General features: G+C 44.4%; 1 protein-coding gene across 2 annotated transcripts in view; it reads left to right on the forward strand.

Annotated features, from left to right (window-relative positions):
- RAC1 (Rac family small GTPase 1) overlaps positions 1-14,586 on the forward strand; it is an 18,812-nt gene continuing 4,226 nt past the window's right edge. The window contains exons 1-4 of one of the 2 annotated variants that reach the window (XM_026704290.2): positions 33-330; positions 8,724-8,795; positions 9,991-10,108; positions 13,868-13,924. In XM_026704290.2, the coding sequence (XP_026560075.1) occupies positions 296-330; positions 8,724-8,795; positions 9,991-10,108; positions 13,868-13,924 (282 nt within the window). In that variant the 5' untranslated portion in view covers positions 33-295. Of the gene's footprint in view, positions 331-8,723; positions 8,796-9,990; positions 10,109-13,867; positions 13,925-14,586 lie in introns of both variants that reach the window. The other variant, XM_026704289.2, reaches the window with a different exon arrangement.

Genomic DNA, 14,586 nt, shown 5'->3' on the forward strand with positions numbered 1-14,586 from the left:
CGCGGCCGGAAGTGAGCGGAGCGGCCGCTTCCTGTTTCCTCCGCGCTCGCCTCAGTTGCCCGCCCCGCGCTTTGGGTGGTGGCAGTTGCCTCCTCAGCTCCCGCCGCCGCCGCCTCCTTCGCCGCCGCCGCCGCCGCCCTTCTCTCAAGCCTCCTTCTCGGGGTCCTCCTTTGTGGTTCCTTTCCGAGGGAAGCAGCGCTTAGCCGAAAGGCCGGGAGACAAGCCGAGGCCGCCGAGGCCGCCTTTCCCTTTCTCTCCTCGCGCCCACGCTCGCCCCGACCGAGCGGCCGCCCCGATGCAGGCCATCAAGTGTGTGGTGGTGGGCGACGGGTGAGTGCTGAAGCCCCCCCGCCCCACTCGCGTCGAACCCCCCCACCCCCCCAGGCCCGGAGCTGAGGGAAGCCGGTCCGTCCTCCTGGCGCTTGGCTGCGCCTTGTGGGAGTCGGAGTCCAGCCTGGCGGGATGGGAAGGGGGGAAAATGCAAGCCCCCCCCCCGCGCATCACACACCCCCGGCCTGAATATGGACCCTGAAAGGATGGGAGTGGGGAGGTCTCCTCAAAAAGACGGGAGGATGGGATATATCCGTGCCAAAGGAAAAGTGCTTTAAAAGGGATAGGGGGTGTTTAAATGGGCTGGGGAGCCCCAATGGAGGGCAGAAAAGTGGGGTTCCCCCCACCCCTTTAATCTTCCCGGGAGGGGTGGGTGGGTGGGGTATGATTTGGTATCGGGTAGTCTTTATTTTAGGTCAGTTTTTAGGTCTCAAAATGATGGAAGTGCGTTGGGAGTCTGTGGGGTTTTTTCCATCATCCAAGTTGTCCCAAAGGTGCTTTTTCTTTTTTCTCTCTTTTTTTCTTTCCTTCCCCTTTCCCTTCCCTTCATCTCTTCTTCCTTTCCCTTTTCTTCATCTCCCTTTCTTCTTTCCTTTCCTCTTTTTTCTTTCCTTCCCCTTCCCCTTCCCCTCAACTCCCTTTCCTTTCTTTTCTTCTTTCCTTTCTTTTCTCCTTTTTGATTTCCTTACCTTTCCTTCCCCTTCCCTTCATCTCCTCTTCCTTTCCCTTCCCCTCCGTTTCATTTCCTTTATTTTCTCCTTTTCTTTCCTCTTTTCTTTTTTCTTTCCGTTCCTTCCCCTTCCCTTCATCTCCCTTTCCTTTATTTTCTTCTTTCCTTTCCCTTTTTCTTTTTTCTTTCCTTACCTTTCCTTACCCTTCCCTTCATCTCCTCTTTCCCTTCCCTTCCCCTCCCTTTCATTTCCTTTCTTTTCTCCTTTCCTTTCCTTTTTTCTTTCCGTTCCTTCCCCTTCCCTTCATCTCCCTTTCCTTTCTTTTCTTCTTTCCTTTCCTCTTTTCTTTTTTCTTTCCTTTCCTTCCCTTTCCTTCATCTCTTCTTTTTCTTTCCTTTCCTTTCCTCTTTTCTTCCAAAAGGGAACTGGACTTTCTCGGTTTCTTTTTATTATTCTTTTTATTTCTTTGGAAAGAGGGAAATCTTCATCCAAGCAGCTTCTTCCGTTTTTGCTTAAGTGAACTGAAGATGCTTCTTGGATGAGAAGGGATATGTTTTCAGAAGCGGGGGAATCAAGAAAGACCAGTTGTCCTTTTTTGTGCGGGGGTTGTGGGGGGAGCATTTTGGGGACATTGGAGAGGAAGGTAAAGAGAATTGCCAGATGGGCAAGGAAACCTGTGGATGTATTTGCCAGAAAGATTTGGAAATGCTTTTAAAAGTGATGTATTTATTATTAAAGGGGTGTGTCCCGTGATTCTCAACAACTCTGGATAATTTTATTTCGCTAACTGGGCTTTGATCTCCTCCATCTCCAATTTTTAAGGGGGTTTCCATTAGCTCATGCAGGGCATCCTTTTGCTTGAGTTTCCATTCTTTTCCACTTTTTTTAAAAATTAAACCTTTAGCCAGAAACGGAAATGCCAGAAACGTAGACCTTTTTATTGTCTTTTTAATTGTCTGCTCTTTTTTTTTTTTTTTTGGCAGCCTCCTCCAGTGGGGTGTTCTTTGTTCGGGTTGGATTGCAATTTTTGGCATTTAATTTACAATAATGAGATACAATAAAATCATGCTGGGTGGGGCCAGTGAGGGCTTGCAGGCCAGCTCAGCTCACAGCGCCAAGTTTTAGGGAGGCTGTTTGGGAGAGTTAGGATACGTTTGACTCCGCTTTAGGTCTCCCTGCTCCAAATCCTGTCTCATTACTACCCGATTAATTGAAGCTTGTTCCTTCATCTATGCAAGATTGCAGCCCAGATATGTCTGCAATTTGTTCCTGGGAGCTGGGACTTCTCTGGGAGTTACTAAATAGCCCACGGCAAATCTTCCTAGACTTCGTTAAACTAGGTAGACTTGTCTGCCGGTTAAGTGTGTTTCAACGGGGCTGATTCCCAAGTACAGTAAGCATGCATTGTGTTCAGGCTCGGCTACATTTGAAGCATTACAGGTAGTCCTTGACTTACAACAGTTCTGCTTAGTGACCATTCAAAGTTACAGTGCCACTGAAAAAAGGGACTTATGACCCTTTTCACGCTTATGACTGTTGCAGGTCACGTGATTTATCAATCAGTCAGATGCTTGACAACAGACTCACATTTACCATAGTTGCCATGTCCCAGAATCATGTGATCCCATTTTATGACCTCCTGACAAGCAATGGGGGCGACCAGATTCACTTAACCACTGTGTTGTTAGTTTAAAGAACTGCAGTGATTCACTAAGTCCAGGACTGTCTGTTATTGTTTTCTCTTCCTTCCCCTGATCCCGATTTATGGTTTCCTTAAGCAGCATCATAGGAGTACATTTCAATTGTCCCAATCAAGCTGATTTTAATAAGTGAAGCCTAAGGCACTCCTTGAATTGTAAGGTAAAGGTTAAACCTTTGTCTTTCGCTGTGGGGCAGTTTCTCAATAGAAAGATTCCTGGCTTTGTTCTCTAAGCAGGGAATGAGTTGAGATGGGAAAACAGAGAAGTGTTCTACGGTGGTTTCTTTAAAAAGAGCTTTTTCTTCTATGGCAAGCCCAGAGTTTTTACATGGACACAGTATAAATGCCCCTAGATATTAAAGATGGTCGGCTTTTGTAGTGAAGGGTAGATTTTTTTTTTTTCCTCCTGAAAAGTTATCAAGGAAGCTGAGGCTTTGGAATGCTCAACCGTGGAGTTGTGTAGATTTTGCTGAAGTGTGTATTGGGCAGAATCCCTAACCGTTGGGATGAGGTTCCAAAATTTTCGGGAGTGCTATTGTGTGCTGTGTTGGGCTGCTTTTTTGCCTTTCTTTGGTAGTTCCTTCAAGAATAGAACTTTGCTTTGTGTTGTGGTTAACAAAAGAAACATTTCTTTTTTTTTCAAAGTCTGGAGTTATTTTAAGACTATTTTTAGCTATCTTTATAAAGAAGCCAGACCTATTGAGCAAACTGGCCCGTTCCCAAAATATTTTTGGAGAAGTTATGCTTCCTGCATGGAGCCTTTAGAGATGAATCAGTTTGAAAATGGAAAGAAATGAACTATAGTAAGATGAACATTCCTTTTCTTTTCCTTTTTTAACCGGGATCATGATGAGATCAGTTGTGGATATTCTGTCTTACAGAGGTAGTTATGCACAACGTAAATATTAACATACTGAGGCAAGCCGTTATTTATTTTGAACTCTGAAATTTCCCTGAAACCTTATCCACAATCTGCCTAAATTTGAGTCGCAACTTACCTTTGGGAATGAGGAAATGGTGCATGAGTTCAGGCACTGAAAATGTGGCTTAGTTTCTAATTTTTAATTTCAGAATTTTGGAAAGCAGAAGTTTTTTTAAAAATTTTTCCAGAGGGATCCAGGTGACCTTCAAAAATCCCCAAGATGCCTGGGTATCCACACCCGTAAAGTGAAATAATGATGCCTAAAATTGAAGTTTTTTTTTTAATAGCTCTGGATAGCATTTGAAGCTATGAGTCTAATTCTCAAGTATTTAGAATATTTTTCTAGCCCTGCCTTTATTGACTCTTGATTTGGAGTGGAGAAGGATTTTCCAGATATTTTCTTTGTTAAATTTGGTGCAGTTTATCGTGGGAGAAACAGTTGCACACAATTTAATTCTGTACAGCTTCTGTTTCCCGGGGGAAATACATTGCTAACAATTATTGTGTATTATTACCTTTATTTATGCATTATTTTTATACCATAATTGCTGATTCTCTAAAATGTGTAACTTGAACAGTTTGGGACAGTTTGAAAAATCTTACTGTATGAATGAAACTGGGAAAAAATAAAAAACAACTTCCTGATCAGCCTTAGGCCTTGCAATTCACAGATTTTGTGACCAATAAGCAGGCTTTGTACTAGTATAACTGTTTCTCATGCTCTCTGTTTCTGATAGCATTTTTGGTTTTGCTCACATTTGGCTATTAAGTACACAGATCAAAGGCACACCCAGTAAACTGAACACAATTTAAAAGTAGTTGAGATTTGATAATGTGGCATATAAATTATCTCCTCCCAATTCAAGTATCCTTTAAGGAGAATTAGCTCAGCATGTAAATCAATGGTGGGATGTCAGGAATCTAAAAACACTCCCTGGGAATTGCTTCCCAGCCCTGGCAAATTCAAGGTTTCGCTTCAGCTCCCAGAATTCTCAGCAGTGGCTCTGTAGAGTGTGGAATTCTGGGATTTGAAGTCCATATACTTGGGACATGGCCATGGCTGGGGGACACTGTCGATGGATTCTCTGCCTTTCCCCTTTGCAAAGGACAACTGTGGACTCTGTTCTGAGAAATTAAAAAAGATGAAACAGACACTCTCTAAGGCTTTGTGTAAAAGTATTGCCAGAGCCAGAAATAGTTCTCTCTGGGCCCCCATGTTCTTCTTCTTGGCATCATGACCTAATAGGTGAAACAGGGGGGGAAAAAACGATAATGGAGAGCACACCCAACTATTTATTTAGAAACGCCCCTTTGCTTCCTTTCCCTGCGCCAATTGGAACCATATGTGCAAGGAGCAGCTTTTATGACACCCTCGTGTTTGTCTCCTGGCCCCTCAACAGCTGAGACCTTCCCCCCCACCAAATCTCTTCAAGACAGTGACTTTACAAAAGTTTCCCACCAATGTTTAGGCCGATGAGCAGTGGCGATTTAAAGCTGATTTATGCGGCATTCACTCCCTTCTGTGATTCTTGTGTTTACTGAGAAGCGGACATGCTCTCATGCTCCAGGAAACGAGGTTTGATATATGAGTGACCTTTCCTCTTCTCTCTCTCTCTCCCTCCTCCTCCCCACCCCCTCAGAAAAAACCCTGGGTGCAAACACAAAAGAAGGGAATTTTCTTAGCTGTCCTGCAAGGGGAACATCAGAAAATCACACTGCCCAGCGGTGTATCATTAAACTCTGTTTTGCAGATTAGCTGCTGCGGCTGCTGCTACTGCTGGGGTTTATAATGGCCTCACTGTGAGTACAAGGTTGGGGAAATGAAGTGAATACAGGTAGTCCTGGACTTAATGGCCACCATTGAGCCCAGAATTCCTGCGCTTAAGTGAGACGCTTGTTAAGTGAGTTTTGCCCCTTATTTTGCGACCATTCTTGTCTCCGCTGTTAAGTGAATCCCTGCAGTTGATGAGTTAACTTACCCGCTTGTTAAGCGAAACTGGCTTTCCCCGTTGACTTTGATCGCGTGACCCTTGGGACACTGCGACCGTCGTAACTATGAACCAGTGTTGCCAAGCGTCTGAATTTTAATCCTCTGACCATGGGGAGGCTGCAGTGGTCCTAAGTGTGAAAAACGGTCTTCAGTGCCTTTTTTTCCACTCCCATTGTAACTTTGAAAGGTCACTAAACAAGGCGTTTAAGCCAAACTTGACAGCTTTAAGACTTGTGGACTTCAACTCCCAGAATCCCTCCTCCAGTCATGTTAGCTCAGGGATTCTGGGAGTTGAAGTCCACAAGCCTTCAAGTGGCCAAGTTTGAAGGCCCTTGGTTTAAGTTGAGGGCTACTTACAGCCCTCCATTGCTTGTTCCGTCCCGATTTATTTTTATTTTTTTTGAGCCTCCGCTGCCGTCTGTGCAAATGTGCGAGCTGCAGCCAGCTTTTTATTGTGGGTTCATGAGCTGGCGAGGTATCCCAGCGGCAGCTTTTACAGCGTGGACCCAGAACCTTCGTTCTCAGGTTAGCACCATCCATTTGTGCTGATTGCAGCTCCCTTAACGTCCAGCTAGCTGTGGATGATGAGAATTCAGGTCCAATGCCTATTGACAGAATTAGGTTAGGCACAATGGGCCCTAGAACGTTAATTGTGAAGTAAGCAACGGTTGCTTATTTTCTGAAAGGGGCGCGATGCGATTTCTGGCCCAAGGAAAATAGATCGATAAATAGGGCTGTGGAAATTCCAGAGTCAGCCTGGTTTTTTTTTCCTCCCAAGTAGGACATCCTAAGCTCTAGTTCGGGGCGAGGGGGGTGGGGAAAACCCCTCTGCAGGATTAAACAAGTCAGTATTCTGTATTCCTGCATTTTTCCGGTTTGCGTGCGGCTCTTGTGGGCTTTGGCTAGTTAACGCATCCAGCAGATTTGACATCATTTTCCTCTGAAATAAACTTGGCTTCCCTGAGAAGCCTTCTGTTTACTTGAACCGGGGGATCGTTAACAGAATCTAGGTAAATCAAACTTTTCGTCTTTGATCCGAATCCACAGCTGACTCATCGGGCTGAAAGCTAGCAAAGCTTAGGAGATGGGAAATGTATTTGTTCTCCTGGCTGTTTCCTTCTCTTCCCGGACCTGTTTGACTTGTGCCACACAACCACTGAGGAGGCGTGCTTTAATGGCCCGGCTAGGCTTGACCCGGGACTTTTCATTCCCCCTTTTCAACACTCCGGAGTGGTTCTGAAAGGTTCTTGCCTCGTAGGAAACCTGAGACAGATTTGCTACTCAAAAAATGTTAAGAGGCTGAAGGAGAAAAGAATCCACATTTATTTACTTATGAAGTTGCTGGTTTGGTATATTAGGAGTTACGGTCTAATAATCCCAGAACCAGAGGTAGCATCTTAAAAACCAGGTCCAGTTAAAAGCCACAGCAAACAAATCCACAAATTTGTTGGATGCTGGTGAAACTTGGAAGGTGTAGCCTGCTACACTTCATGGGACCTTGGTGCTCTCTGAGGTTGTTTTCTTGCAGTCGTTTCCCAGTTAGGAAGCATCGTCAATGTTAGAAGGATAATGAACAGTAAACCCAACTCCCCTCTAGCACTGATGATGTTACCTAGTTGGGTACTGAAATGTCTGCAAGAAAACAAACCTCAGAGTTCAACCCGAGCTACAAATATTCCCTTCTCTAACTACTAAAGTATCAGAAGGAGACATATATGTACCTTTTACTGTTCTGCTTAAGGCACCTCCTCCCACCTATTCCCCTCCCCGCCTGCCAATCAAACACTTTCAAAGCTTCTAGCAATTGTAGTTTTTTTTATTTATTTATTTTCCTGGTCGCCTTGTAGTCATGCCAGAATGGACTTGAGAATTTCTCCCCCCCACAGCAAAAAATAAATAAAAATAAAAAACTCAAATGAAAAAAGTGACATTATCTAGAGGTGGAAATAGATTTTTTTTTTTTAAAGGCAGCTGAAAAATCCAAATTTTATTAGGACAGGAAAGCAATGGATGTATTACAGAAAACAACTCATTTTAATGCCGTTCGTTCTTATATCAGAGAACTCGTGTTTGGATTCGTAGGCGTGCTTTTCTCTCATTTTAAAATATTTTTTTTTAAAAAAAAACACCATCTGTCAATCCCTTACTTTAAAATAATGATGTAATTCAAAAGTCCACGCTGAGTGGTACAATTAGGGCTCTGGTGCATTCACAGTGCATTCAGCAGGACTTTGGCCTGGGCTCTGTGGGATTGGTTGATGAAAATAGCACAAGTGTTTTTCTCTTTCCATTGTTTCCTCTCTCCTTTCACTACCCCGGAGAAGTGAACCAATTCACGAGACCCTGCTTGAATTCCATCCTCTCTGACTTGAAAAGGGAAAAGGCTCCAGAAACCTCCGTTCTCCTCAAACGTCGTGCGCTTGTGGGTGTTTTTCTTAACTCTGTGCTCGATATCTTTCTCCCTGCGGTGAGGCTCTTTTCTACCTGCCACACGAAATTCCATTCATCCATTAATTGTTCCATTAATTTAGGCTTCACAGCTTTAAATGCACAGCAATGCACGCTAAGTCACTCAAGCCCACACGTGCCTCCACAGGAAGTAACTATTCTTTCGGAACAGACATTCTGCTTCGAAAATTGACGCAGGGGCCTTTTTGCAAACCCCAGAAAGTCCACCAGTAGGTTAAGAAAATTAAAATGGTCTAATAACCCAGAGCTGGGATGACAAATTCTGACTTCAGAACTTGAATGAACATTGCAGAAAGATTTGAGAACCCCACCCAGTATCCAGCCATCTGTGTGTTTCCAGAAAATTCACAAAATCAACTGCCAGTGTACTATGTTTCTAGCATGTCTGGTCTGCAAATTAGCAGTTTGTAAGAAAGGTGTGTTTGAAGTATGAGTTCAGCCAAGTATGCATTTTAAAGACTTTGAATCCTTTATCTAACTCGGCAGAAATAAATCATAAATATATAGCAGTTTAAGGATGAGATTTATCGCGTTTAAATTCAAGTACTAATGAACAGCTAATTTTCTCTGCTGAATGGCTTCCTTGTTATTTCCATCACATGAATAATTTCTTATGGTGATTTTTTTCCCTGTCTTTCACAGTGCTGTAGGTAAAACATGCCTACTCATCAGTTACACAACCAATGCATTTCCTGGAGAATATATACCAACTGTGTGAGTATTTTATTTTTCTTTTGATCATTTTTAAGTGTTCAAAAGATCATAAAGAGACTTGATTAGGTTGCTTTATAATAGAGGAGCTGTGCTTTAAGTAGTCTTTTTGACAGAGATATTTTTTCTAGTTATAAGTGTCTTTGCAATTGCTTTACATTTCTGGAAAATTAGCATTTATTTTATTTATTCAGTTTGCTCCCTGACTAACTCCTAATGACTGAGTGGTTGACAAAAAATAAATAAACTGTAAAAGTAAAATGAAATAAAAATAGCATGTCAGAAGTTTGCAATGTCTGAGATTCTTGAGCAGCATCTGTTGACTGAAATCCAACATTGTTATCATTTGTTTAAACATAACTCATTTGGGAGAGGTTTCCTGTGCCATGGGCCCCACGTGCTGAAATATGTGTGCTATTTTAAGACATTGAAATAATTCTGCATTCTTTTAAATTAACATTACAGGTTACTCTTAATAAAGCACTTTTTAAAAATGCAGAAATATTACAATGTTGAATTGCAGAAGCACATTGCCAGTTTTGGGAGAGATTAAAAAAAACTGTGTTGGTGGGAGAACAAGACTCCAATATCTGAAAGACACAACATTTCACGGACCAGAGTCAACTTTCAAAATATAAAATTACTAATATTTTAAGATGGCATGGTGTCTCTTCATTTTATCATTTAAAGGAGAAAGCAGCACTCCTTACTTGGGCTTAAATTGCTTAACAGAGGGGTTGTTTTAAGCTGCATGTACTCTGACCTGAGCTGGGTTTGAAGATAATGTGTTGTTTTTTTTGTTTAAGGTTTACAAAAGTTTTTTTTTAAAAAGAATTGAAAAGGAAAAAAGGAAGGGTAGGGAAAAATTCCTGCCAACTGAGGAGAGGAAAAAGCTATAGAATAAAAAACAAATCACTTCCAACTTTCTTCACCACGGATTAAAAACCTAAAACACAATTGCCCCTTTGAAGTAGACTAAACCGTAACAAACAGTATCTTCTATCATCTTAAATGAGCCTTATGGCAACCCACAGTTGACATTGGGGGCTCCTTGGTGCTCTCTGAGCTTGCTTTGTTTTCTTGCAGGCGTTTCATTAACCCAGCCAAGTCACATCATCAGTGCTTAGGTTGTCATTTCATTTCTTTCCGTTTCAAGCAGAAGGCAAGAAGGTGCTAATTGTTTCGTGTTCCCTGGCAGATTTGACAACTACTCCGCCAATGTGATGGTAGATGGGAAGCCAGTCAACCTGGGCTTGTGGGATACCGCTGGACAAGAAGACTACGACAGACTACGCCCGTTGTCTTACCCACAAACAGTAAGCGCCCCACGCCGGCAGAGTCGTCAATGTCTTACAGGCTTGCCGACAGTCAGAGAAGCTTCTAGCTCTAATGTAAAATGAACTAACCCCGGCGGTCCCCAACCTTTCTGGCACCAGGGACGGGTTTTGTGGAAGGCAATTTTTCCATGGACCTGGGGGAAGGGGAACATTTTCATACGCAGCCTAGATCCCCTACATGCCAGATAAAGCTCTGCTAACTCACCCACTGCTTGTGCGGCCCGGTTCTCCACAGGCCACAGCCTGGAAACCTGTCCCTGAACTTAACTCACTTGTCACAGTCCCTTGCAAACGAGCGTCCTAGTTCCCACGACTCCTCTAGTAATCCTTCCCCCTGCCCTGCGAGCTGTAAGTCTTAACACTCAAACCATTCTCTGTCCTTGTGATGACCCGTAGTCTCTCAAAATAACCCCAAACCCAAAACATACATTAAAGTCCAGTAATGCCTTCAACTTAACTTCACTGTTTTATTAGGCACAGTTTAAAGTCACAAAAGTAAACGATGAGGCAAAAAAACAACAACCCCAAAACAAACCGCATTGACGAGAGATCCAAAGCAAGCCAAGATAACTAATTATAATATTCCAGGAAGATAACTGAGGAGAGTCCATGGGAAGAACGCCAGCAAAGATAAACCACTTTCAAAGAAAACATTAAACTTTGACTCCAGCAGTTCTGACTGCACAGTTACAAACTTATATACTTTATATACGTAGCTCCCAGCTGCAAGCCACGAGGAGGATCATGGTAATCTCCTCCTGAGTAGACCTCGCTTTTCCCTGATCCTCTCCTCCCTGCGTGCCCTAGGATGGAGAGGGGATGGGCCTGGGTCTTCCCCTGACTGCCCAGCCGGCCTCTGTCCTTCCCCAGCCTCCTCCTCCACCACCTCTGGGGCCACACTCCCACTCCCTGTTGGCTGTTCCTCCTCTTCCTCGGAGTCAGTCTCCACCGGGGGCAGGACAGTCCTTCTCCAGCAGCCTAGTGCCATTCTGGGATTTGTGGCATTTCCAGGAAACTGTCAGAGAATCAGCCTTATAATATCCGAGGGCTTGGAATGAGCGGCTTCCCTCGAACGCGATTGCTTCCCTTCTCTTTGCTCTCACGAATGGCTTCTTGCTCACCTTTGGAATGTGCAGAGATGTTCTGGATCTGTCGCTTGGTCAGCCTCTCCTGGACTCCTCCCTTGCTCCCTCTGACAAAACCGTCCCATCGGCCCCACGGCTGAGCTGTTTAAGGCTTTGTCAGTCGGTCTTCAAGATGTTTGTAATTCCCAAGATACAAACCAACCAGCATTGATGTTTATTTGTACGAGTAACGCACATCCCATCCGGCGATGACGGCTTGAATGCCAATCGAGGTTTAGCACGGGGAGCGTTTGCCTTCCAGGTTTTGGAGGCCCCTGTTCTGTTTGCTTTCAAACTAGCAGGCTTTACAGCATAAAAGTCTCTTTACAAGCATAGTTCTTTCCATTTTTTTGGCAGGGGGGGGTCTTTCAATGTGAGAAACTCGCTAGGATTGCTTTGGGTTTCCCCACTTCACCAGGGCAAGTTTCGGGAGCCCTTGTGGATCAAAAAGTGTATTTTTCCAAGAGTTGGTTGCAATTAGATAAATTCAAGAACTCTGTTCATTTTATCCATCAACTTTAGGAACTGCCCACCTGTAAAATCTCATCCAAAGCAAAAGCGCACCCGAACAATTTGTAAGCTAACCTTGTGCCTCTCCAAGCGTGTTCTAACACACACACACAAATATTTGAACACCTTTCTGGCCATCAAGGTTCTCCAGTATTCAGTGAAGCCGTTCTAGACCTGCTTTAATGTGGCTTGCATGAGCCACAATATTTTGTTTCTCTGTCAAAACTCAGTAGAACTAAGGAGAAATTCCCTGGCCAGTGAGAAAAATTAATCAGTGGAACAACTTGCCACCAGAAGTCGTGAGTGCTCCAACACTGGAAGTTTTAAAGAGATGTGGGACAACCATTTGTCTGAAGTGGTGTAGGGTTTCCTGCCTTGGCAGGGGGTTGGACTAGAAGACCTCCAAGGTCCCTTCCAACTCTGCTATTCGATTCTAAAATGGGCGCACCTGTGATCCAGGTATTTCTTCCTGCTTCTCCTTATGGCTGCTCTTCTCAAAGCTATCCAAAATAATGAACACACACTTCCCACAAAGAGAATGGAAATCCTTTCCTGGCTCTTCAATCGATTCGGGAGGGTTTTTTTTCCCCTCCCCTTGCCACCCCCTCCAGTGAAAACCTTCAGTTCTCCGAACATTTCTTTCCTCCTCCTTCGCTTGCTCACTAACGGTTTTACACGTACAACTCCAGGAAGTCAGTCTGTTGTGACCTGCTTTGGCTTTGCAAGTTCGGCGAGAGCCCTTTGTTGATGGCTTCGCTGCTTCCAACGAAAACTGCCAGAAAGGGGTGGGTGGGAAAAAGACTTCTTTGTTCCGGAGAAGCGGCATTTATCTGGGACAGCAGTCAAATGACAAGGGCAAAGCTCACCTCCGAAGTGTACCGGACTGAGGAAACAATGCAGGAGCCATCGTGGTGCCTCTCCCATTCTCCTTTGTTAGTAGTCTCAAAAACAAATGAGAGTTGAATAACTGGCCAGCCACGGTGCTTTTCTAAGGCTCCAAAAACCAAGAAAAGCAGTCTTGCCAGACTAAAACCTGCTACCATCTCCATAAAGCAGGAGGGGCTAACCTCGGCAACTTATAAGACCCCGTGGACTTCCAACTCCCAGAATTCCCCAAAACAAGCAACTCTTACCAAAAGCAGCAACCCTACACCTATATACTGCCATAGATCTTAGATGGGATTTAGCTGGCTGGGGAATTCTGGGAATTGAAGTCCACAGGGCTTAAAGTTGCCGAGGTTACACCAAGCCTATAGCCTGAGAAGGAAGTTAGGGAGGAGCTGTCTTCACCCTCCTCCTCCTCACACACAAACTGCGTGAACTGCGTTCTCTCTTGCTTCTCTGGAAGGCAGCCCCTCCTTCCTGGGGATCCAGGCTGCATTCACCACCACATTTTTAATACTGGAAGATACCTCTCTCCACATTGCGTAAGGAGTTTTATCTCAAACTTCTCCCCACAGAAACACGTAACCTCAGGATAAGGTGATATCTTGAGCCAGATGTTATTGGAGAAGGATCCTAGTTATCTCTAGCTGTTTGAAAGTTTTGCAATCTCTTTGTAAAGAGGTTTGCTAAAAGTTGTATTAAATTTCAGAAGTAGGTACTGGGGGGAAAGAACCCCCCCCCCAAACAGTCATACATTTGCACATATGTGTATACACACACACACACACACACACACAGGGTTTACCAGAAGGAAGCCCACTGGACGATATATACGTCATATTTAAATGTTCAATTTTTTTGTGGTTTTCTTCTAAATCCTTCAGATACATGAACCTTTGAACATTGCTAAGCACAGAAACATTTACCTGGGGGTGGGGGGAAGAGGGGGAAACAGTAACACACACACACAGAACTACTACGTTCTTGTAGGAAATCTTCCCTGCCGAAAAATTGAGGCTCGCATCAGTTCCTCTCTGGGCTAGTTTTCTACAAGCAGAGGAATTCGAAACGAAAACCGTGGCCCGCTTCAATCCCCAATTCCAATCCCTTGCAGTTCCAAAATCCTGGGAGCGTTGCAGCCGCTTTCCGCCAATGCGCAAAGAGCGTCTTTTTCCGGCGTCTCCAAACATTAACCCCAATTGTCTCGTGCTATTACTAGGTTGAAGGAACGAGTGGTAAGGATTTAAGTCCCCGTGGGAAGCGGCAGCCACTCTCCGTATGTAACGCTTTCGTCCATTACGTTTCCAAGCGCTTTTTCGGTGCCCTGCATTTTCCTCTTTGCCGCTTCTGCAGCCCTGAAACTTGGCTTCCTCTCCTGCGGCACCTTCCTGCCACTCTTAGGTCAGGGGCCTCCAACTTGGGCCACTTTTAAGACCCGTGGACTTCAGCTATGCTGGCTGGGGAATTCTGGGAGTTGAAATCCGTAGGTCTTAAAATTGCCACCCTGCTCTAAGGTAACTGTTTCTGGAAAAAAAAAAAACAGTTAACATCCAAGCATTTACGAAAGCCGCTCCCTTCAAAGGGGCTGGGAATGATATGAAGGAGATGGTCTGGGCAGGAGCCACCTAGCCAGCCAGCGAGAGGTGCTCTGAGGAGCTATGGGAGCATGTATCCTTTGCACCAATTTTCCACCCATTACGTGGATGCATGGTTAATTATGATTGCAAACGCTTAACTCAGGGCCTCTGGAGCTGACCTCTCTGGCAGCCTAGAGCTGCACCTCAATCAACTAACATGCTAAGTGGTTTCTCTGATTTGCAGCAGCCCAGCTGTCAATGTGCAGAGGGGAAGATGTGGTCTAGGCCTAGAGAGGTTTTTGATGTTTGAGAAACGGCATTTGTGAATGGTGGGCTAATCAAGGATTCGGTCTGAAGCAAA

This window comes from Pseudonaja textilis, chromosome 14 (assembly GCF_049901715.1).
Source record: "Pseudonaja textilis isolate UNSWEBS1 chromosome 14, rPseTex1.2, whole genome shotgun sequence".
NCBI lineage: Eukaryota > Metazoa > Chordata > Lepidosauria > Squamata > Elapidae > Pseudonaja > Pseudonaja textilis.